Here is a 24223-nt window from a genome sequence, read left to right on the forward strand (position 1 = left end):
TGGCAATTTGCATATACTCCAGAATGTTATGAAGAGTGATCAGATGAATTTCAATTAATTGCAAAGTCCCTCTTTGCCATCAAAGTGAACTTAATTCCAAAAAAAACATTTCCACTTCATTTCAGCCCTGCCACAAAAGGACTTGCTGACATCATTTAAGTGATCCTCTCGTTAACTCAGGTGGTCAGAGTGTTGATGAAGACAAGGCTGGATATAACTCTGTCATGCTGATTGAGTTAGAATAGCAGACTGGATGCTTTAAAGGGAGGGTGTTGCTTGAAATCATTGTACTTCCTCTGTTAACCATAGTTATGTACAAGGAAACACGTGCAGTCATCATTTCTTTGAAAAAAAAAAGGGATTCATAGGCAAGGATATTGTTGTTAGTAAGATTGCACCTAAATCAACCATTTATTGGATTATCAAGAACTTCAAGAAGAGAGGTTCAGTTGTTGTGAAGGAGGTTTCAGGGTGCCCAAGAAAGTCCACCAAGTGCCAGGACCTTCTCCTAAAGTTGATTCAGCTGTGGGATCAGGACACCACCAGTGCAGAGCTTGCTCAGGAATGTCAGCAGGCAGGTGTGAGTGCATTTGCACGCAGAGTGAGGCAAAGACTTTTGGAGAATGGCCTGGTGTCAATAAGGGAAACAAAGAAGCCACTTCTCTTCAAGAAAAACATCAGGGAAAGACTGATATTTTGCAAATGGTACAGGGATTGGACTGCTGAGGACTGGGGGAAAGTAATTTTCTCTGATGAATCCCTTTTCCGATTGTTTGGGGCATCTGGAAAAAAGATTGTGTGGAGAAGAAAAGATTAGCTCTACCATCAGGCCTGTGTCATGCCAACAGTAAAGCATCCTGAGACCATTCATGTGTGGGGTTCCTTCTCAGCCAAGGGAGTGGGCTCACTCACAATTTTGCCTTAGAACACAGCCATGAATAGAGAATGGTACCAAAATATCCTCTGAGAGCAACTTCTCCCAATCATCCAAGAACAGTTTGGTGACAAACAATGCCTTTTCCAGCATGATGGAGTGCCGTGCCATAAGGCAAAAGTGATAATTAAGTGGCTTGGGGATTAAAATATCGAAATGTTGGGTCCATGGCCAGGAAACTCCCCAGATCTTAATCCAATTAAGAATGTGTGGTCAATCCTCAAGAAGCTGGTGTACAAACAAAAGCCCACAAATTCTGACAAACTCTAAGCATTGATTATGCAAGAATGGGCTGCCATCAGCCCAGGAGTTAATTGACAGCATGCCAGGGCAAATTGCAGAAGTCTTGAAAAAGAAGGGCCAACAGTGCAAATATTGACTCTGCATAAACTTAATGTAATTGTCAATAAAAGCCTTTGAAACTTATGCAATGCTTGTAATTATACTTAAGTATACTACAGAAACTCTGACAAAAACATCTAAAAATACTGAAACAGCAAACTCTGTGAAAACCAATACTTGTGTCAGTCTCAAAACTTTTGTCCCCAACCCCCATAGTGACGCTACATCTAATAGAAAGCCTTGGCTACCAAAATGATTCTGCTCCATTGCTGTCTCTTTTTCCTACATTCTCTCATTTGGATTTTCCTCAGATCTGCCTCCACTTTCTTCATCCAATGTTTTCTTGGTCATCCAGTACTTCTGCAGCTTTACTTACTAATTTCTTCTTCTGATTTTTACTTTCATTATCAGGTTCTCCGGCTTTCTCTATCAGGCTATTTTGTTTTCCTGTAATGAGAACAATGTGATCAGCATAGGCTAAACACTGTGTCATTCTATTACAGAATGGCCACCTGGATTCATATTTAGCTTCCTCACTACAAACACTTAAGCTTAGAATAAAAAGCATTTACAGGGGCAAAAATTGCGACCAAGGCTTTGTGCATAATTTGTTATATGGGTACATTTTCCTTCATGAGAGTGACACTGCTCAAGTGTCAGCTATACATAGGTGACACCTGACTATTGACCAAAACACAAAACTGAAAGTGTTAAAAGTGAATGTGCTAAGAAAAACTTGACAAAAATCCCATTGTGCAAGTTCCCCATAGTTGAAAATCTCAGGAGTCACTAAGTTGCTTATAATTAAGTATTAACTCCAATAAATGGAATGGTGACAAAACTGATTTTCTTACACAATACATTTTGTATTGTTTATCCATGAAAATATTCAGTTAGTACAGAGTTGACTTATCCAGATGGAACAGACACAACAAGATTGTCATTCTTATGGCTGTAATTTGAAAAGTCTCTGGACAAGACGCTGTATTGTACTGTTTCTAATTACAGATTTATAGATTAGGAATTCTTTGAGTTACCAGCCCATGATAAAGATTTTTTCATACATGACACAAGCAATTCACCCTGAACTAAATCTGAATCTAAGCAGTTGTTAACAATGTTTAAACTACAATTTATAACCATTTAAGTATGTTCTATAAATGTAGATACATACAGTATCTACTCCATTAAAATAATCTTGGACTGAAAAAGATATATATCATATCTGAATGTTCACAGTTATGTTATACCGTGAAAGTAAAATCCTTTGTAATTGTGTGCATTAGTATTAAGACAGTAAGTTAAAGCACTAAAATTCTGACGCAGTTTCTCTTAGTAAGGGTCACTTTGATGTTTTATTATTCCTGTCTTAATTTTAAACCTGCTCACTTTTTAATTTGTCCTAACAAGTGCACATATTAAATTTGTGGCCAATAAACTATTTGTCTATTGTTCTGTTTGTCTGTTTTGAAATTTAAAAGTATTGACTCCTTTCCCAGGTCCCTATTTTGTGCCAGTTCGCATTTTGTAAAAACATGCCTGGTATTTGGAGAGTAATTATACAGTGGTAACAGAAGTGTATATGGTGCCTGTAAAAAGTATTCACCATTTAGAAGTTTCACATTTTATAGTTATACAGCATTCAATCCCAGTGAATTTAATTAGACTTTTTTGAAATTGATCAACAGAAAGATTCTTTAAATATCAAAGTTAAAAACAATCTCAGCAAGTGGTCTGAATTAATTCTAAATGTAAATCACAGTAATAATTTTTATAGACATTGTATTTCACGTAATACTTCTGTTTTATAACTGTAATTAATGATACAGGCTGATTCATTTGGTTTGCCAATAAAGTACATATTGTACTCTGTACCTGCCTTCAATGTGAAAGTGGCATTGTGTCTTTTAATTATTATTTGCAGCTGGTTTAATTGTAGGTCTCTTTTCTTTGTAACCTTTGACCGATACTTTGAACAGTATCTATTTCAAGCCACATACAAAAGGAGATTGAAGAGGCTATAATGAGCAGCGGTGTAGACCCTCTGTGGTCTAAACAAATCGGACTTCAGACATTAATCTAGAGGTATCTTCCCTTGATGTAAATTGAAAAGATCACAGCTTTGGGGAAAAGACCTGTACTGGGAAGACCTTTCTGCATAGATTATGAATATCATAACTCAATGATTTTTCTACAATTGTATAGTTATAATTGGACCCAATGGGGGTCCTACTCTTTGATCAGATCACAGCAACTGTGACTTAACAGTGAAGAATGTCACTACCAAATAGCTTTATCACCTGTAGAGAAAAGCTTTACCCTGATGCCTCATTCACTTTTCGTTTGCATTATTAAAAATATAATAATTAATTTGACAGTTCAATTACAGTTACAAGCAAATGCTTCTATACAAAATAAAAAACTTAATTCCAGTTTTTCCTGGTTTCCTAATTACCGAATACATTTGCATTTATCCTTCATAAAATGTTTATTCAAAAGAAAACTTAATTAAGTGTAAATATTAAAATTAACACATAGGTTTGCTATAACTTTTTAAATGTATGTTTAACCAGTACACATTTGGTTTTTAGTTACATCAGTCTGAAGAACTTGCAGTTTAAATGTTAGGACGGTCATGCTTTTCAGTTGCTCATTTTCACTGCAGTGCTACTTTTATGTGTTGTTTTTCATGGTCCCAGCATTTACAGTATAACAAATGGCAGATCAATTCCTGTGAAAACCCAGCACAATAAATTACACAAGCTTACCATAAGACATCCTACCATTGTCCTTTTTAAGAGTTTGATTTTATCCCACTTTACTACAAAAGCCATTGGCTCCACTCAAAAATGTTTTCAAATTGCATTATTTAACAATTTTAATCATATTGCCTTGCAAATTTATTAACATGCCTTGCAACTTGACATTGCTTGTGGTTTATTTGTCTAAGTAGAAAGAGATTCATCAAAGATGTTGTGACAAATATGAAAACTAAAAAGCATGTAGTATCTGTGTAGTTTTATAGTTTGACATAATTCCATATAGTTTCTACTGTGAAATTTTTGTTTTTGGGAGGTTTGATTGCTATAAGTGAGTGTGCATGACTGTGCCTTGTCATATAACGGTGAACATTTCAAGGTTTGATTCTTGCTTTTGGCCCCATGCTGTTGATTTACAGAGAAAGGATTCAGTAAATGTGTAGCAACAAGATAACATAATCCAGAGCCAGAACATTGAAACAGTATAAATCACAACTGTAATTGATTTGGCATTATAATTACATATTTTAAGAAATGTATGTCATGTCTTACAGAAATAGTTATAGTTAGCTATCATCACCATTAAATATGAGCCAAATTGTGTACGTGTGAGTTGTATGTATGTATAACAGTAATCCATTAATTTTAGGCACCAGCCTTGTCCAGTTCAGGAATAAAGTGTCTATGTAGATTTAATTTGAAAAAGAAGAGTACCATGAAATACCCACAAAGTACAAGGGACTCTGATTTTTGACAGAGCCCTGCATTTTTCACTATAGCAATATTGGGCGCAAAGTGTGAAACATCTCTGGACATGTTATCAGGCTTTTTTCAGATCACATGCAAAACATGCTAAATCAAGAATAGCCTATCAAAGTAGTGTAATGATTTCTAATGGTACACTTATCAGAGAGAGAGTGAGACTTTGACAAGAGCTGCAACTGCTAGAAAAGAATGGTCTGCCCCTCCACTTTTTAACCAGCTGAGAAATACCTAATTAAAAAAATTATCCCTGAAAATCTCAGAGTTTTAATCTTAATTCACCATAGGACTTGTCTTTTCTCTCCACCAGCAGACCACTCATAGTATATAAGCTATTTATTTCTCATCTATGAGTTGACTACAGTTTTTAGCAGCATTAGAAAATAAGAACAGTTCTTAAATATTAAACAGTCAAAAGGAGTATGCGGTTCCCTTCGTTATCATGAAAAATAATTATGAGTGGGTTAAACTGGATAGACAATGTATTTATAAGAAGAAAGCAAAACTGAAATACATTTCTGGCCAGTATCCTTTTTTTTTTTTTTGTTCTGGTCCCAGGATATAACGAGACAGTTTCGCTTTTGTACTTTGATGCCAAAGCAGGATGCTCAAATGTAATATGTTTTCGTTTAAGATAACTCTCCACCCCTTACCACATACAGTGGTGTGAAAAACTATTTGTCCCCTTCCTGATTTCTTATTCTTTTGCATGTTTGTCACATAAAATGTTTCTGATTATCAAACACATTTAACCATTAGTCAAATATAGCACAAGTAAACACAAAATGCAGTTTTTAAATTATGGTTTTATTATTTAGGGAGGCGGCGAGTGGTAGCGCTGCTGCCTCGCAGTTAGAGACCCGGTTTGTTTCCCGGGTCCTCCCTGCGTGGAGTTCGCATGTTCTCCCGTGTCTGCGTGGGTTTGCTCCGGCGCTCGGTTTCCTCCCACAATCCAAAGACATGCAGGTTAGGTGGATTGGCGATTCTAAATTGGCCCTAGTGTGTGCTTGGTGTGTGTGTGTGTGTGTGTCCTGCGGTGGGTTGGCACCCTGCCCAGGATTGGTTCCTGCCTTGTGCCCTGTGTTGGCTGGGATTGGCTCCAGCAGACCCCCGTGACCCTGTATTCGGATTCAGCGGGTTAGAAAATGGATGGATTATTTAGGGAGAAAAAATCCAAACCTACATGGCCCTGTTTGAAAAAGTAATTGCCCCTTGTTAAAAATAACCTGACTGTGGTGTATCACACCTGAGTTCAATTTCCGTAGCCACCCCAGGCCTGATTACTGCCACACCTGTTTCAATCAAGAAATCACTTAAATAGGAGCTGCCTGACACAGAGAAGTAGACCAAAAGCACCTCAAAAGCTAGACATGATGCCAAGATCCAAAGAAATTCAGGAACAAATGAGAACAGAAGTAATTGAGATCTATCAGTCTGGTAAAGGTTGTAAAGCCATTTCTAAAGCTTTGGGACTCCAGCGAACCACAGTGAGAGCCATTATCCACAAATGGCAAAAACATGGAACAGTGGTGAACCTTCCCAGGAGTGGCCGGCCGACCAAAATTACCCCAAGAGCGCAGAGACGACTCATCCGAGAGGTCACAAAGACCCCAGGACAACGTCTAAAGAACTGCAGGCCTCACTTGCCTCAATTAAGGTCAGTGTTCACGACTCCACCATAAGAAAGAGACTGGGCAAAACGGCCTGCATGGCAGATTTCCAAGAGGCAAACCACTGTTAAGCAAAAGAACATTAGGGCTCGTCTCAGTTTTGCTAAGAAACATCTCAATGATTGCCAAGACTTTTGGGAAAATACCATGTGGACTGATGAGACAAAACTTGAACTTTTTGGAAGGCAAATGTCCCGTTACATCAGGCGTAAAAGGAACACAGCATTTCAGAAAAAGAACATCATACCAACAGTAAAATATGGTGGTGGTAGTGTGATGGTCTGGGGTTGTTTTGCTGCTTCAGGCCTGGAAGGCTTGCTGTGATAGATGGAACCATGAATTCTACTGTCTACCAAAAAATCCTGAAGGAGAATGTCCGCCATCTGTTCGTCAACTCAAGCTGTAGCGATCTTGGGTGCTGCAACAGGACAATGACCCAAAACACACCAGCAAATCCACCTCTGAATGGCTGAAGAAAAACAAAATGAAGACTTTGGAGTGGCCTAGTCAAAGTCCTGACCTGAATCCAATTGAGATGCTATGGCATGACCTTAAAAAGGCGGTTCATGCTAGAAAACCCTCAAATAAAGCTGAATTACAACAATTCTGCAAAGATGAGTGGGCCAAAAGTCCTCCAGAGCTGTAAAAGACTCATTGCAAGTTATCGCAAACGCTTGATTGCAGTTATTGCTGCTAAGGGTGGCCCAACCAGTTATTAGGTTCAGGGGCAATTACTTTTCACACAGGGCCATGTAGGTTTGGATTTTTTCTCCCTAAATAATAAAAACCATCATTTAAAAACTGCATTTTGTGTTTACTTGTGTTATATTTGACTAATGGTTAAATGTGTTTGATGATCAGAAACATTTTGTGTGACAAACATGCAAAAGAATAAGAAATCAGGAAGGGGGCAAATAGTTTTTCACACCACTGTAGTCTAAACTAAAAATAACAATAGGCTGTAAATTTAAAACATCTTAAAATGATTCTGAATTATCTTTATAGCAGTTAAATGTCAAGTCTTTGTCAAGCCACTTCTAGTGCATATGATTTCCATGCCACCTACTCTATTGATATGAGAAGATGCTATGAAATATACACTACTGGTCAAATGTTTTAGAACACCTCAGTTTTTCTTCAAATGTAATCAGTTGAAATGCAATGAATGACTGAATTTGTAAAAGTGACTCAACTTCTGTTGATTGCTTAAAAACCCTCTGTCTTTTGGAACAGACTGTGTTACTACATACTCATATTCTGCTTTTTCTGTTTTTGATCGTTCTTATTTATTATGTTTTTGTTTCGCTATTTATAGTCATTTTAGACCTAGAATACAATAGTTAATTTGCCCCTTTGGTCTGATGATTAACCAGCACATAACACCACAAACATGATGGTAATATAATGTACATATATCGTGTGCAATGCTCACACGCTAAGTCTAGATAATGCATATGTCTCTGACCCTCCTTTTAATTTAAGTAAGCATGAAAACACTCAGGAAAATGAATTCTGCCATTACAAATATAAAAAGCAACATAGTTAGACCTTCTGAACCAAATTTATGGTACAACTTCTGGCAGAAAATACAGCTTTAAGTTTGTTGCAGTAAGCCTCCCCCACCTCATTCCTAGTTAATGAAATATTTGGTCATTCTTCACAACAAATCTGTTCAAGGTTTGACAAGTTCACTAAGGTTCACAAGTCCTGCTATGCATTGTTAATTACATTTGCATCAGGTCAATGGCAGAAACATTCATGGATTTTTATAAGTTTTCAAAATAAAAATTTAAGCTGTGTCATAAGGTGTTTTATAAATTTAATTTCTTCCATTTTTTTGCCTGTAAAAGTGCCCCTACGTGAGAAAAGACTTTATAAAATGTCATGGGTATTCCTTACATTGTGTGCTTTGCTGCATTTCTGCAAAACATAGAGCTCCCCTTAAGTGAAACAGTTCATTTTAGTTTCATCAGATAATAAACTCTTTTTAAAACTACTTAAAATGTAAGGCATATTATATATTATGTGAATAATACTAAATACTGCCTCGTTACATTTCATACTGTTATCTGTCCCCACTGATGGTGTTTTGATTTTCAATAGGTACTAACATGTGATTGAGGTTTTAATCTATACTAATAAAAGGCAAAGCCCTCACTCACTCACTCACTCACTGACTCACTCACTCACTCACTCACTCACTGACTCATCACTAATTCTCCAACTTCCCGTGTGGGTGGAAGGCTGAAATTTGGCAGGTTCATTCCTTACAGCTTCCTTACAAAAGTTGGGCAGGTTTTATATCGAAATTCTACGCGAATGGTCATAACTGGAAGCAGTTTTTCCATTTACTGTAATGGAGATGAGCTTCAACGCCGTGGGGCGGAGTTTCGTGTGACATCATCACGCCCCACGTAATCACGCAGTACATAGAAAACCAGGAAGACCTCAAAAAGCGCTGAAGAAAACATGCATTATAAATTGAGAAGGCAGCACTTTTTAACCAGCTGAGAAATACCTAATTAAAAAAATTATCCCTGAAAATCTCAGAGTTTTAATCTTAATTCACCATAGGACTTGTCTTTTCTCTCCACCAGCAGACCACTCATAGTATATAAGCTATTTATTTCTCATCTATGAGTTGACTACAGTTTTTAGCAGCATTAGAAAATAAGAACAGTTCTTAAATATTAAACAGTCAAAAGGTATGCGGTTCCCTTAAGTTAAGAAAAATAATTATGAGTGGGTTAAACTGGATAGCAATGTATTTATAAGAAGAAAGTGACATTCTGGCCAGTATCCTTTTTTTTGTTCTGGTCCCAGGATATAACGAGACAGTTTCGCTTTTGTACTTTGATGCCAAAGCAGGATGCTCAAATGTAATATGTTTTCGTTTAAGATAACTCTCCACCCCTTACCACATACAGTGGTGTGAAAAACTATTTGTCCCCTTCCTGATTTCTTATTCTTTTGCATGTTTGTCACACAAAATGTTTCTGATCATCAAACACATTTAACCATTAGTCAAATATAACACAAGTAAACACAAAATGCAGTTTTTAAATGATGGTTTTATTATTTAGGGAGAAAAAATCCAAACCTACATGGCCCTGTGTGAAAAAGTAATTGCCCCTTGTTAAAAATAACCTAACTGTGGTGTATCACACCTGAGTTCAATTTCCGTAGCCACCCCCAGGCCTGATTACTGCCACACCTGTTTCAATCAAGAAATCACTTAAATAGGAGCTGCCTGACACAGAGAAGTAGACCAAAAACACCTCAAAAGCTAGACATCATGCCAAGATCCAAAGAAATTCAGGAACAAATGAGAACAGAAGTAATTGAGATCTATCAGTCTGGTAAAGGTTATAAAGCCATTTCTAAAGCTTTGGGACTCCAGCGAACCACAGTGAGAGCCATTATCCACAAATGGCAAAAACATGGAACAGTGGTGAACCTTCCCAGGAGTGGCCGGCCGACCAAAATTACCCCAAGAGCGCAGAGACGACTCATCCGAGAGGTCACAAAGACCCCAGGACAACGTCTCAAAGAACTGCAGGCCTCACTTGCCTCAATTAAGGTCAGTGTTCACGACTCCACCATAAGAAAGCGACTGGGCGAAAGCGACCTGCATGGCAGATTTCCAAGACGCAAACCACTGTTAAGCAAAAGAACATTAGGGCTCGTCTCAATTTTGCTAAGAAACATCTCAATGATTGCCAAGACTTTTGGGAAAATACCTTGTGGACTGATGAGACAAAAGTTGAACTTTTTGGAAGGCAAATGTCCCGTTACATCTGGCGTTAAAGGAACACAGCATTTCAGAAAAAGAACATCATACCAACAGTAAAATATGGTGGTGGTAGTGTGATGGTCTGGGGTTGTTTTGCTGCTTCAGGACCTGGAAGGCTTGCTGTGATAGATGGAACCATGAATTCTACTGTCTACCAAAAATCCTGAAGGAGAATGTCCGGCCATCTGTTCGTCAACTCAAGCTGAAGCGATCTTGGGTGCTGCAACAGGACAATGACCCAAAACACACCAGCAAATCCACCTCTGAATGGCTGAAGAAAAACAAAATGAAGACTTTGGAGTGGCCTAGTCAAAGTCCTGACCTGAATCCAATTGAGATGCTATGGCATGACCTTAAAAGGTGGTTCATGCTAGAAAACCCTCAAATAAAGCTGAATTACAACAATTCTGCAAAGATGAGTGGGCCAACATTCCTCCAGAGGCTGTAAAGACTCATTGCAAGTTATCGCAAAGCGCTTGATTGCAGTTATTGCTGCTAAGGGTGGCCCAACCAGTTATTAGGTTCAGGGGGCAATTACTTTTTCACACAGGGCCATGTAGGTTTGAATTTTTTTCTCCCTAAATAATAAAACCATCATTTAAAAACTGCATTTTGTGTTTACTTGTGTTATATTTGACTAATGGTTAAATGTGTTTGATGATCAGAAACATTTTGAGAGGCAAACATGCGAAACAATAAGAAATCAGGAAGGGGGCAAATAGTTTTTCACACCACTGTAGTCTAAACTAAAAATAACAATAGGCTGTAAATTTAAAACATCTTAAAATGATTCTGAATTATCTTTATAGCAGTTAAATGTCAAGTCTTTGTCAAGCCACTTCTAGTGCATATGATTTCCATGCCACCTACTCTGTTAATGTGAGAAGATGCTATGAAATATACACTACTGGTCAAATGTTTTAGAACACCTCAGTTTTTCTTCAAATGTAATCAGTTGAAATGCAATGAATGACTGAATTTGTAAAAGTGACTCAACTTCTGTTGATTGCTTAAAAACCCTCTGTCTTTTGGAACAGACTGTGTTACTACATACTCATATTCTGCTTTTTCTGTTTTTGATCGTTCTTATTTATTATGTTTTTGTTTCGCTATTTATAGTCATTTTAGACCTAGAATACAATAGTTAATTTGCCCCTTTGGTCTGATGATTAACCAGCACATAACACCACAAACATGATGGTAATATAATGTACATATATCGTGTGCAATGCTCACACGCTAGGTCTAGATAATGCATATGTCTCTGACCCTCCTTTTAATTTAAGTAAGCACAAAAAACACTCAGGAAAATGAATTCTGCCATTACAAATATAAAAAGCAACATAGTTAGACCTTCTGAACCAAATTTATGGTACAACTTCTGGCAGAAAATACAGCTTTAAGTTTGTTGCAGTAAGCCTCCCCCACCTCATTCCTAGTTAATGAAATATTTGGTCATTCTTCACAGCAAATCTGTTCAAGTTTTGACAAGTTCACTAAGGTTCACAAGTCCTGCTATGCATTGTTAATTACATTTGCATCAGGTCAATGGCAGAAACATTCATGGATTTTTATAAGTTTTCAAAATAAAAATTTAAGCTGTGTCATAAGGTGTTATAAATTTAATTTCTTCCATTTTTTTGCCTGTAAAAGTGCCCCTACGTGAGAAAAGACTTTATAAAATGTCATGGGTATTCCTTACATTGTGTGCTTTGCTGCATTTCTGCAAAACATAGAGCTCCCCACCTAAGTGAAACAGTTCATTTTTAGTTTCATCAGATAATAAACTTTTTAAAAAAACTACTTAAAATGTAAGGCATATTATATATTATGTGAATAATACTAAATACTGCCTCGTGACATTTCATATTGTTATCTGTCCCCCAATGATGGTTTTTTGATTTTCAATAGGTACAAACATGTGATTGAGGTTTTAATATTGAATATTATGCATCTTGAGTGTGTATAGTAATATTTAATGGGGGCCTTTTCTGAGCAAATTACAGACCACAGATTTCATGGAACAACAGCAAAGTACTGTCAGATTGTTTTAACTGTGGCTATAAAGCACAGCAGGTGGTTTTTGTTTTTGTTTTTTGGCTTTTTCAGGACAATATGATCTATCCTCAGTCATACTGTAGGTACACTTTTCCCTTCAGGGGTGAAGGGTAGCATATGTCTTTCAGTGCCTGCACCTTGACATTCCACTTTTATATTTTAAAATCCGCTGTGATGTGACATTTGGGACACTTTTAAGACAGAATGCACAATAAACACATAGCTAATAAACATTGTTATATTAGGAATATGTATAATATATCCATGATATTAATTATTCTGGAGAGTGTATATTTATTTTTTATTACCAATATGTTATCTAGTATTAGACTGTTCCTTAGTTTCTATCATTTTGTTTTATATGCATTCTATAAAGTGATGAGTAGATGACAAAAATAATTTGTGCTTATTTATTGTCAAACTTGTATTTGAACTAAGATGTAGTAGCAATAGCAGTGCTTAATGCAAATATATTGTAGGAGTACAAAATCCCTTTTTGTTTGTGGTTGAAATCTTTAGGTAAATGTTTTAGTGTGACTGTGCTGCATATGCAGTTAAATAGTTTCATACTTAAAATTAGTCTCGACTCTTCATGCTGTACAAAGAAATTAGGTTGAGTTACTTATTCAATAGATGCACGGCAGATTTCCTCTTAACAGTTAAAAATTCATGCCATTTGCCTTGCTTGGATACATTTTCAGCTGCTCCTGCTTTTTCCAGACAAGCATAGCTGTTTAATGGCACTATTGTGACTCATCCTCTTGAAGAATCAGAAGATGGATCTACATCTTCTATAAACTCATAATGATTATGAGCCCCTTTCTATCATTTTCAATAATAATGTGAAATATCCCTAGGACATTTGAATTAGTGGATGCTTCTTATGTGATAAAAACTCAAATAAGGTGATAAGCAGCACTTGAGAGTGTCTCTTAAGAAATGGTCGTTCCTAACACCACCACACTGCCCCTCCCCACCCTCATCCGCAGGGTACATCTTTTATTATTCCAAAGCGAGTTGGCACATGCTCTGCTCCTCTGGTAAATCCATCGAAAAATGGTCAACAAACCAGCGTACAGTAAAAAATAATTAAAGCTTATTTATGTCAAGAGGCCTAGAGAGAGTGCACAAAGCACTCTGCATTAGCACTTTACTATCACCCCCCTGCTTTCTTCTCAATTAACGGACCAGCAGGTGCTCTACCTAGCACAACAGATAAGCTATCAGGAGAAGAGAAGGCTCTTTTGGCTGACCTGCAAATGTAACAGTTCACACCCCAATTGGGATTGTTCCTCTCTGCACCAATTTCAAAGGTGTTAATTTAACTTTTCCTTTTCATTGTGCAGGTCTCTTCTTTGAAGAGTAAACTGAAGAAGCAGTCTACAGCGACAGGCAGTGGAGTGGCTAGAGCCTTCCTCAGGGCCCAAGCAGCCTTTTTTGGAACCTACAGGGATGCTTTAAGATACAAGCCTGTAAGACTGAATTCAATTAATATATTTATTTCACACTCATGCTTACTTTGCAATTATTTAAGTATTGTAATTTTTTAAAGTGAAATGTTAAAGGTAATGCATTTTAGTTTTCTTAATTTCTTGAATTTAGCAGCCCCGATCTTTAATAATAAGTTCCCATTTTCAGTACTTAAAATACTCTGTGAATATTAAGTACGTGTTGTAGATTATCTTGAGTGCAGTTACTTATAACTAGTCCATTTCAAGTTCATTTTAAAACAAAACTGTGTTAAGGGTGCTAGCTATTAGTAAAAGTGTTATTTTTAAATAGTGAAATTAATTACTATCATAGCTCTTTATTGCTATATTGTACTTAACTTTTTTATGATTGTGTTTACTTTTGTATCAATTGTAGCAGTGGACACTGATTAAAATTGTAGAACAATCATACACTGTAGTACCATTGTGTGGGTCTTTTTTAATGTTTTTTGTCTGAATTGTAGAATAATCTTATTTGTATGACCTCAGCATTACTGTTTTATTTATATCTGCTACAATTGTACACGCTTCATTTTGAGAAGTGTGTAATTTACGCATGAGACTGCTTAGAAGAGTTAAAATGTCTCCCAAGGGGATAGCTGCTCAAACACAATAAATATACTTTTTGGTCATGAACACCTTCTCTTTTACTAGCAGGAGTCAAGCCTTGTAAATCAACCAATTACAGTTCAGTAGTTCAGCATTATCATTTTTTTCTCTGACCCGTGAGGATTCCAACTATACTGTTAAAAAAGAAAAATCAGATAGTAACAAAAGCAAATTCTAGATTTTAGTATCCCTTGTGTTTATAATATTCACTGATTTTTAATTGCTTGTAGATGTTAATTATAAATATGGTTAAAAGTGTCTTAATTTTTTAAAGGAGTACACCTAACTGAGGCAGTTTAAAATTTTGGAAATCAAAATGAGCAAATACAGCCAAGCACTTGAACTTTTTTTAACAATGCATTCCTAGCATCTCAGATATTTCAGTAGAAACTTCAAGTACCCAATGTAAATTTGATAATTTATGAAATATAGTTATGAATTTTAAAGAGTATCAAGAAAGCATTTTTATTTGTTTCTAATAAACAAGGAATAACAACAAAATATAAATAAAGTAAGACCATAATTCTTAACTGTTTAACACTAGAATTACCAGAGCCTACTTAAATACAACCATATTCATGAGTTCTGCTACTGAAACAAAGCACGATGTAAACCTACACTTTAAATTAAGTTCATAGACAGGCTGCGCTGGCGTTTGTAATTTAGTGCCTGCCCATATAAGGCCGTCCGTCAGCGGCAATCCAATAGCAAACTGCCAGGTAAATATTCACGGGTGAAGGACTGTGCTTATGGAGAGGAAGATGAGATGGTCAGGGTGGTGTTTGACACAAACTCAGCGAAACTGCGAGAGAAAGTTTTAAGTGCCAGGACTAAGGTAACATTAAAACAGCCATGGACATAGCACGAGATGGCACCAGCACAGCTAGGAACCTTCGATGCATGTACACCGAGCGGCTCACGTGAACTGACGCAGTGCACAGATAAAAGCAACAGTTCCAAAGAGCTGAACAAAACCGAATTACACAATTGAAAAGGCAGCAAAAATATGAAGCGCCTGATACATATAAGCATATTCATAAATCCAACTACTGCGGAAACAAAGCACACGTTGGAAAAGTCAATGTCCCGCTAAAGGAAGACAGTGTAAAAAACCCGTGCATGCAGTGTGTCAGGTCTCAGATAAAGAAGAAGACGAGCTGTTTATTGATGCAGTAAGAAACGAATCGATGAATGAAACCTGTCATCTTTACAACGATTGACAAACACGGAATGTAACTTGAACACAACACATCCTACAAATCGAACCTGATTGAAAGAAATAATGATAATCAAATCCTTGATGACAGCAACACTCAGTAACACTCACAAAACAAATACTGTATATTGACAGTCATGTTACGTTATTTTTAAAATGTTCCCTTTTCTTTTCTAGCTTTTTAACACACTACTTCTCGCTGCGATACGCTGGTATATATATATGTATATATATATATCCCGATCTACATACTCGAATAATGGATACTTTATTCGCCATCAATGATTGTTTTGGTAAAGCCATACTCAGTGTATTCATTAGATGAACGGTAAAAAGTAAGAGCGAGGGAGGATGACTTATTGAGGCATGCAGGCTGTAGTGTGCGTCAACTCTATCTGAATTGCGATCACATTTGAAAAATATATCTTTTCAAGTTCTATTTAGTCCATATGTGTCAAACTCAAGGGCAGCGGGCCACATCCGCCCGCGTAATTATATCCGCCCCTGAGATCATTTTATATACTGTATTATTGTTATTAAAGCCGGGTATATGAAGCGCTGGTAACACAATAAACTACAGATCCCATAATGCAGCGCTTCAGCTGCCTTGCGAACACTTACGCGTTAATCAAGTCTACCTTATGATGCTGCAAGTTATTGCGAAGCTAGCTCACACGATGCTGAAGAGAAAAGTTGATTCTGAAAATAGAGCCTTTAAAACCGATGGGAGGCTGAGTATATGTTTACTGAACCCGTGTGTCTCATTTGTGGAGCTAATGTGGCTGTAATTACAGAATTTAATCTAAGACGGCACTATGAGACAAAACATCAGGGTAACCTGAATGCAATGCAGAAGATACAGAAAGCAGATAATTAAATAAGAATCTGACACTTCAGCGGACGTTTAACCCGTGCACAATCACAAAGTGATTTCAAGTGAAGCTGCTTTTATGGGAGACACAAATGCACCAGTGCACCTTGCCCCACTTTCCCTGTTGCCAAGTAATGTTAAACCAAGTCGTCACTACGGTGTTCCCAAATCGCACTTTGCTGATAAACTGAGCGCACTGAGTTTGCACGGCGCTTTGGTGACTTTGAAGAACAAAAAGTCCGTCTACATGCGGCTCGAACCTTGTGCATGTTTGGTAGCACATATCTGTGTGAGAAGCTCTTCTCAGTGATAAAGACTAACAAAACAGCACACAGGAGTCGCCTCACTGATGAGCACCTGCAATCCATCCTGAGAATCTCCACAACACAGAACCTCACACCAAACAGAAACGAACCTGTGGCCAAAAAGATGCCAGGCGTCCAGCTCTAAAATGACATATGAGCAAAGACAACTGAATGATTTGATTTGTTATTGCTGAAAGGAACACATTTTATTTATATTTCCAGGTTTTGTTATGCAGCATGTTCATATTTGAATTTGTATAATTTTGACAGGATATATTTTTATGGAGAGCAAAATCTTTTGGGATATTTAAAATCTAAGTTTATTTTTATATAAAATTACATAAGAGTAAAGAAATTTGAATGTTTGTTCTTTTAACGTTTACTTTATTTCTAACTTGTATAATTTAGACAGGATATATTTTTATGGAGAGCAAAATATTATAAGTTGTTTAAGGTTTGAGTTGATTTATTCACAAATAATATTCCTGTCTGTTTTACCATTCCTACCAAAGATATTTCTGTCGACTAAATAAAAATTCCTTCTATTTAAAATTTAAATAGAACTTGAACAAATACGATAGTTCATAATATCCACGCAGACTTGCACGTAAGAGCGGAGTCATCCGTTTTAACAAGCAGCGTATTGCACTGATACTGAAATAGCTGTGTGTGTATATATGTAGATATGTATGTATATGTATATATATGTTTATATATGTGTGTGTGTATGTATGTATATATATATATGTATTTGTGTGTATATATGTGTGTGTATGTATGTATGTGTGTATGTATTTATGTGTGTGTGTATATGTATGTGTATATATGTAGATATATATATATGTATGTATATATATATATATGACAACAACACTCATCACTCACAACAGTGACAAAACAATTACATTGACAATCATGTTACGTTATTTTCAAAATGTTTCCTTTTCTTTTCATTGCTTCTTTAACACACTACTTCTCCGCTCTTGAAGCTGGTATTTTGCTAGTATTGAATATTATGCATCTTGAGTGTGTATAGTAATATTTAATGGGGGCCTTTTCTGAGCAAATTACAGACCACAGATTTCATGGAACAACAGCAAAGTACTGTCAGATTGTTTTAACTGTGGCTATAAAGCACAGCAGGTGGTTTTTGTTTTTGTTTTTTGGCTTTTTCAGGACAATATGATCTATCCTCAGTCATACTGTAGGTACACTTTTCCCTTCAGGGGTGAAGGGTAGCATATGTCTTTCAGTGCCTGCACCTTGACATTCCACTTTTATATTTAAAATCCGCTGTGATGTGACATTTGGGACACTTTTAAGACAGAATGCACAATAAACACATAGCTAATAAACATTGTTATATTAGGAATATGTATAATATATCCATGATATTAATTATTCTGGAGAGTGTATATTTATTTTTTATTACCAATATGTTATCTAGTATTAGACTGTTCCTTAGTTTCTATCATTTTGTTTTATATGCATTCTATAAAGTGATGAGTAGATGACAAAAATAATTTGTGCTTATTTATTGTCAAACTTGTATTTGAACTAAGATGTAGTAGCAATAGCAGTGCTTAATGCAAATATATTGTAGGAGTACAAAATCCCTTTTTGTTTGTGGTTGAAATCTTTAGGTAAATGTTTTAGTGTGACTGTGCTGCATATGCAGTTAAATAGTTTCATACTTAAAATTAGTCTCGACTCTTCATGCTGTACAAAGAAATTAGGTTGAGTTACTTATTCAATAGATGCACGGCAGATTTCCTCTTAACAGTTAAAAATTCATGCCATTTGCCTTGCTTGGATACATTTTCAGCTGCTCCTGCTTTTTCCAGACAAGCATAGCTGTTTAATGGCACTATTGTGACTCATCCTCTTGAAGAATCAGAAGATGGATCTACATCTTCTATAAACTCATAATGATTATGAGCCCCTTTCTATCATTTTCAATAATAATGTGAAATATCCCTAGGACATTTGAATTAGTGGATGCTTCTTATGTGATAAAAACTCAAATAAGGTGATAAGCAGCACTTGAGAGTGTCTCTTAAGAAATGGTCGTTCCTAACACCACCACACTGCCCCTCCCCACCCTCATCCGCAGGGTACATCTTTTATTATTCCAAAGCGAGTTGGCACATGCTCTGCTCCTCTGGTAAATCCATCGAAAAATGGTCAACAAACCAGCGTACAGTAAAAAATAATTAAAGCTTATTTATGTCAAGAGGCCTAGAGAGAGTGCACAAAGCACTCTGCATTAGCACTTTACTATCACCCCCCTGCTTTCTTCTCAATTAACGGACCAGCAGGTGCTCTACCTAGCACAACAGATAAGCTATCAGGAGAAGAGAAGGCTCTTTTGGCTGACCTGCAAATGTAACAGTTCACACCCCAATTGGGATTGTTCCTCTCTGCACCAATTTCAAAGGTGTTAATTTAACTTTTCCTTTTCATTGTGCAGGTCTCTTCTTTGAAGAGTAAACTGAAGAAGCAGTCTACAGCGACAGGCAGTGGAGTGGCCAGAGCCTTCCTCAGGGCCCAAGCAGCCTTTTTTGGAACCTACAGGGATGCTTTAAGATACAAGCCTGTAAGACTGAATTCAATTAATATATTTATTTCACACTCATGCTTACTTTGCAATTATTTAAGTATTGTAATTTTTTAAAGTGAAATGTTAAAGGTAATGCATTTTAGTTTTCTTAATTTCTTGAATTTAGCAGCCCCGATCTTTAATAATAAGTTCCCATTTTCAGTACTTAAAATACTCTGTGAATATTAAGTACGTACTTGTAGATTATCTTGAGTGCAGTTACTTATAACTAGTCCATTTCAAGTTCATTTTAAAACAAAACTGTGTTAAGGGTGCTAGCTATTAGTAAAAGTGTTATTTTTAAATAGTGAAATTAATTACTATCATAGCTCTTTATTGCTATATTGTACTTAACTTTTTTATGATTGTGTTTACTTTTGTATCAATTGTAGCAGTGGACACTGATTAAAATTGTAGAACAATCATACACTGTAGTACCATTGTGTGGGTCTTTTTTAATGTTTTTTGTCTGAATTGTAGAATAATCTTATTTGTATGACCTCAGCATTACTGTTTTATTTATATCTGCTACAATTGTACACGCTTCATTTTGAGAAGTGTGTAATTTACGTGAGACTGCTTAGAAGAGTTAAAATGTCTCCCAAGGGGATAGCTGCTCAAACACAATAAATATACTTTTTGGTCATGAACACCTTCTCTTTTACTAGCAGGAGTCAAGCCTTGTAAATCAACCAATTACAGTTCAGTAGTTCAGCATTATCATTTTTTTCTCTGACCCGTGAGGATTCCAACTATACTGTTAAAAAAGAAAAATCAGATAGTAACAAAAGCAAATTCTAGATTTTAGTATCCCTTGTGTTTATAATATTCACTGATTTTTAATTGCTTGTAGATGTTAATTATAAATATGGTTAAAAGTGTCTTAATTTTTTAAAGGAGTACACCTAACTGAGGCAGTTTAAAATTTTGGAAATCAAAATGAGCAACATACAGCCCAAGCACTTGAACTTTTTTTTAACAATGCATTCCTTAGCATCTCAGATATTTCCAGTAGAAACTTCAAGTACCCAATGTAAATTTGATAATTTATGAAATATAGTTATGAATTTTAAAGAGTATCAAGAAAGCATTTTTATTTGTTTCTAATAAACAAGGAATAACAACAAAATATAAATAAAGTAAGACCATAATTCTTAACTGTTTAACACTAGAATTACCACCAGCGTCTTTTGTTAATCTAAATGTGCTGATAAAGAAAAGTTGCAAAATCCGGCTATCCCATCCCCCCCACCGACTTAGAACGTGCACAAACTTCTCCCAGCTCATGCCTTGATTGATTATCTGGGAGTGAAGTGGAGTTTTAGAGTGGAAATAATAGATCATTATTTGGAATACATGCATTTCACGTGTGTTCCGTTTCTACAGTAATCGGTGTAAACACATTTTTAAAACAGAAACCTTTTTCATATTGTAGTAGTAAATGACAAAATGTAGGCATAAACTATATAATGTATGAAGCCTGAAATCCAAATATCAAATTAACAGTTTCACAAAAGGTACAAATATAACAGAACAAGTATGCTTTTATTCAAAAATATAACAGCAGAAAAAAAGCCCTTAGCATGCCACATTGACACATACTTATGGTGCCATCTTTCGCCTTTACGCCTGGTGCAACTGCATTGTTCTTATATGTGAGTGGATGTTTTTTTGTGGGGAGGGCTTCTGTTCTTTTTCTCTGATCTGAGTTCACCTCTGTTATAGCTCATGTTTATTTGAAAACAGCAGTGTCAGATTGGGGCGAGCATGAACGCGACTGAGAGAATAAAACTGAATAAAAAAATGCTAACCTTTACAAGTACCATACATTTACACAATCTGTTACAGACTCAAATCAAATGTACGCTTTTATTGTATAATAGTGATAATAAGAACAGCTCACTACTCAAAACGTTTATTTTGGGACACATTAAGACTCGAACCCAGGACCTTCTGAATAGGAGTCAGAAGCTCTAACCACTATACTACCCAAGAAGTCAGGATAACCAGCAACACTAACCTGATTTCTTTTTCTTCTGTTATAGTGTTGAAAGAAAAAAGCACATCTGTTCTGTTATACTTGTATCTTTTGTGAAAGTGCTTATTTGATATTTGGACTTCAGTCTTCACACATTATACATTTCATGTCTACATTTTGTCGTTAGTACTAAAACATGGAAAAGGTTTGTCTTTTAAGTATGTGTTCAAGATTTCCTGTCATCCTACACTTACACAGATCTTTGTAGACACGGAACACACGTGAAATGCATGTGTTCCGAATAACGATATATTTTTTTTTAGCTTAGGTACCTGAGTCACTGATAAACAAGGCTTCAGTTGGGAGAGCTTTTTGCAGTTTCTCAGGCGGTAGGGGGGATGATATAGCAGGCTGCTTGCTGCTTGGGATTATCGACACATTTACAACACAAAAGACGCTGAATGGAGACGTGCAAGTAGATTTAAGGTGGACCGGATTTACGAGTTTTCTTGTAAGCTTTGGTAATTCTAGTGTTAAAACATAGTTGTACATGTCAAAAAACTTCAAGAAAGCAATGCTCTTGTATAATTTTTTGTAGCCTTATATTACTTTTTTTTCTTTGACCGAATAGACAGAAACAAGTTTGAGTTTGAATGACACAACCAGCCGATTGCTCATATTGAGTTTGCATGTCTAAATGAGTTTGTCCTCCTAGATCCCAAGTGATGGGCAGTTTAGTTTAATTGGCCATTCTATATTGGCCTTGTGTGATATAAACCATTGGTTTGTGCATATGTTGGTCCTGAAATGGACGGTTATCCTTTCTGGAGCAGGTTCCTGTGTTTCACCCAGTGCTGCTGTAGACCCCCTCAACCCCGTGGCCCTGAATTGCATTAACACTAGAATTACCAGAGCCTATGAAAAAACTTGTAAATCCGTCCCACCTTAAATCGCTTCTTAAAATCGTTCACAGCTCTCCACCAGCGTCTTTTGTCATCTAAATGTGCTGATAAAAATCAGGCTGCAAGCAGCTGGCTATTCCATCCCTCCACTGACTTAGAACATGTACACACTTCTCCCAGCTCATGCCTTGATTCATTTTCTGGGAGTGAAGTGGAGTTTTAGAGTGGAAATAATAGATCGTTGTTTGGAACAGACGCATTTCATGTCTGTTCTGTTTCTACAGTAATCTGTGTAAACACATTGTTAAAACAGAAACGTTTTTTATATTCTACTAGTAGATGACAAAATGTAGGCATAAACTATATAATGTATGAAGCCTGAAGTATCAAAGAAATACTTTCACAAAAGATACAAATCTAACACAACAATTGCTTTTAAAAATATAACTGCAGAAACAAAAAGCCACCTTAACATGCGACATTGACACCCGTTTATTATGACTGCCTCCGTGGCGCAATAGAATCAGCTGCCGACTGGGAATCATAAGGTCGCGAGTTCGATCCTGTAATGCTGTTTTGAAAATGTTAGCTTGTGATAAATAATTGCTGTATTTCTCCTCCACAATAAGCAAACACAAAAGCAAAGTAATGTTGTGGTTTAAATATAAATTGCTTTTGAGAACATCATCATCTTCTTTCAGCTATCTCCGTTAGGGGTCACAACAGCGGATCATCTTTTTCCATATCTTCCTGTTTTCTGCATCTTGCTCCATTACACCCAACACCTTCATGTCCTCTATCACCACATCGATAAACCTTCCTCTTTTCCTCTTACCTGGCAAGTCTCCCAATAAACCGAGCATCAAGTCCAAACCAACGTATTCTTGCCTCTCTGACTTTATCTCCCAAACATTCATCCTGAGCTGACCCTCTAATGTACACAGTTCTACTCCTGTCCAATCTTGTCACACACAACGGAAATAGCGTGTTTAAATGCAACCTCTAGCTCTGTCTCCTCTTTTTTGGTAAGTGCCACCGTCTCCATACCCATATCCCTGTCTCCTCACCATTCCTCTGACTTTCCTGTCATTCCTTTGCATGTATTCTGTCTTGTTCCTACCGACCTTCATTCCTCTCTGGGACTCCTGTCTAATCACATCTGTCAACCTGTCCATCTGTTGCATCCAAATGTTACATGGGCATCCCCTTGGCCTGGTCCAGCCACTCAGGTCCTCAACAGTGAGTATCCTGCGAGCTGGATCACCCTCGGGGAATCACACCACATAGTGCCGTAACTGACATTACTTCAGGATGCAGGTAGTGTGCCTCATTTGGGACTCCATGAACAACCGCTCATTTGACACAAAGTCAAACCAACAGTACCCAAGGATTCTCCGAAGAAACACAGTACCAAAGGAGTCCAGTCTTCGTCTCAGGTCGCTGGGCGTCCATGTTTTGCAACCATGTAGCAAGACAGGAAGCACCAGGACTCTAAAGACTTGGACCTTAATACTTTTGCATAGATGTCAGGAGTAACCACACACCTCTTTCCAGCGACCTCATGACCCCCAAACCCCATGCTCTCCCAGTCTGTCTACTGACTTCATAGGAAGAGTCACCAGAGACATGAATGTCACTGCCAAGGTAAATAAACCTCTCACCTAATGTCAACACTCACTCCAAAGACAGACACACTGCCGATGGCTTTGCATAAGAGGTCTTTAAAAGCCTGGATCTTGGTTTGTATCCAGGACACTCAAGACTCCTCAATCAGAGCCTGCATTGACTCTGTGAAGATCACAGCATTGTTAGTGAAGATCACAGCATTGTTAGCAAAGTCAAGATCAGTGAATCTTTCTTCGCCAACAAACGCCCCAGAGCCGCTTGACCCCAAAGCCTTGCCCAACACCCAGTCCATGCAAGCATTTTACAGAG

The 24223-nt window shown here is 36.9% G+C and overlaps 1 protein-coding gene across 1 annotated transcript in view; it reads left to right on the plus strand.

Annotated features, from left to right (window-relative positions):
• Positions 1 to 24223, plus strand: part of dennd1b (DENN/MADD domain containing 1B) — a 393949-nt gene that overhangs the window by 268669 nt on the left and 101057 nt on the right. The window contains exon 13 of the mRNA XM_039734662.1: positions 13665 to 13790. Within this exon, the coding sequence (XP_039590596.1) occupies positions 13665 to 13790 (126 nt within the window). The remainder of the gene's footprint in view (positions 1 to 13664; positions 13791 to 24223) is intronic.

This window comes from Polypterus senegalus, chromosome 14, assembly GCF_016835505.1.
Source record: "Polypterus senegalus isolate Bchr_013 chromosome 14, ASM1683550v1, whole genome shotgun sequence".
In the NCBI taxonomy this organism is placed as follows: Eukaryota; Metazoa; Chordata; class Cladistia; order Polypteriformes; family Polypteridae; genus Polypterus; species Polypterus senegalus.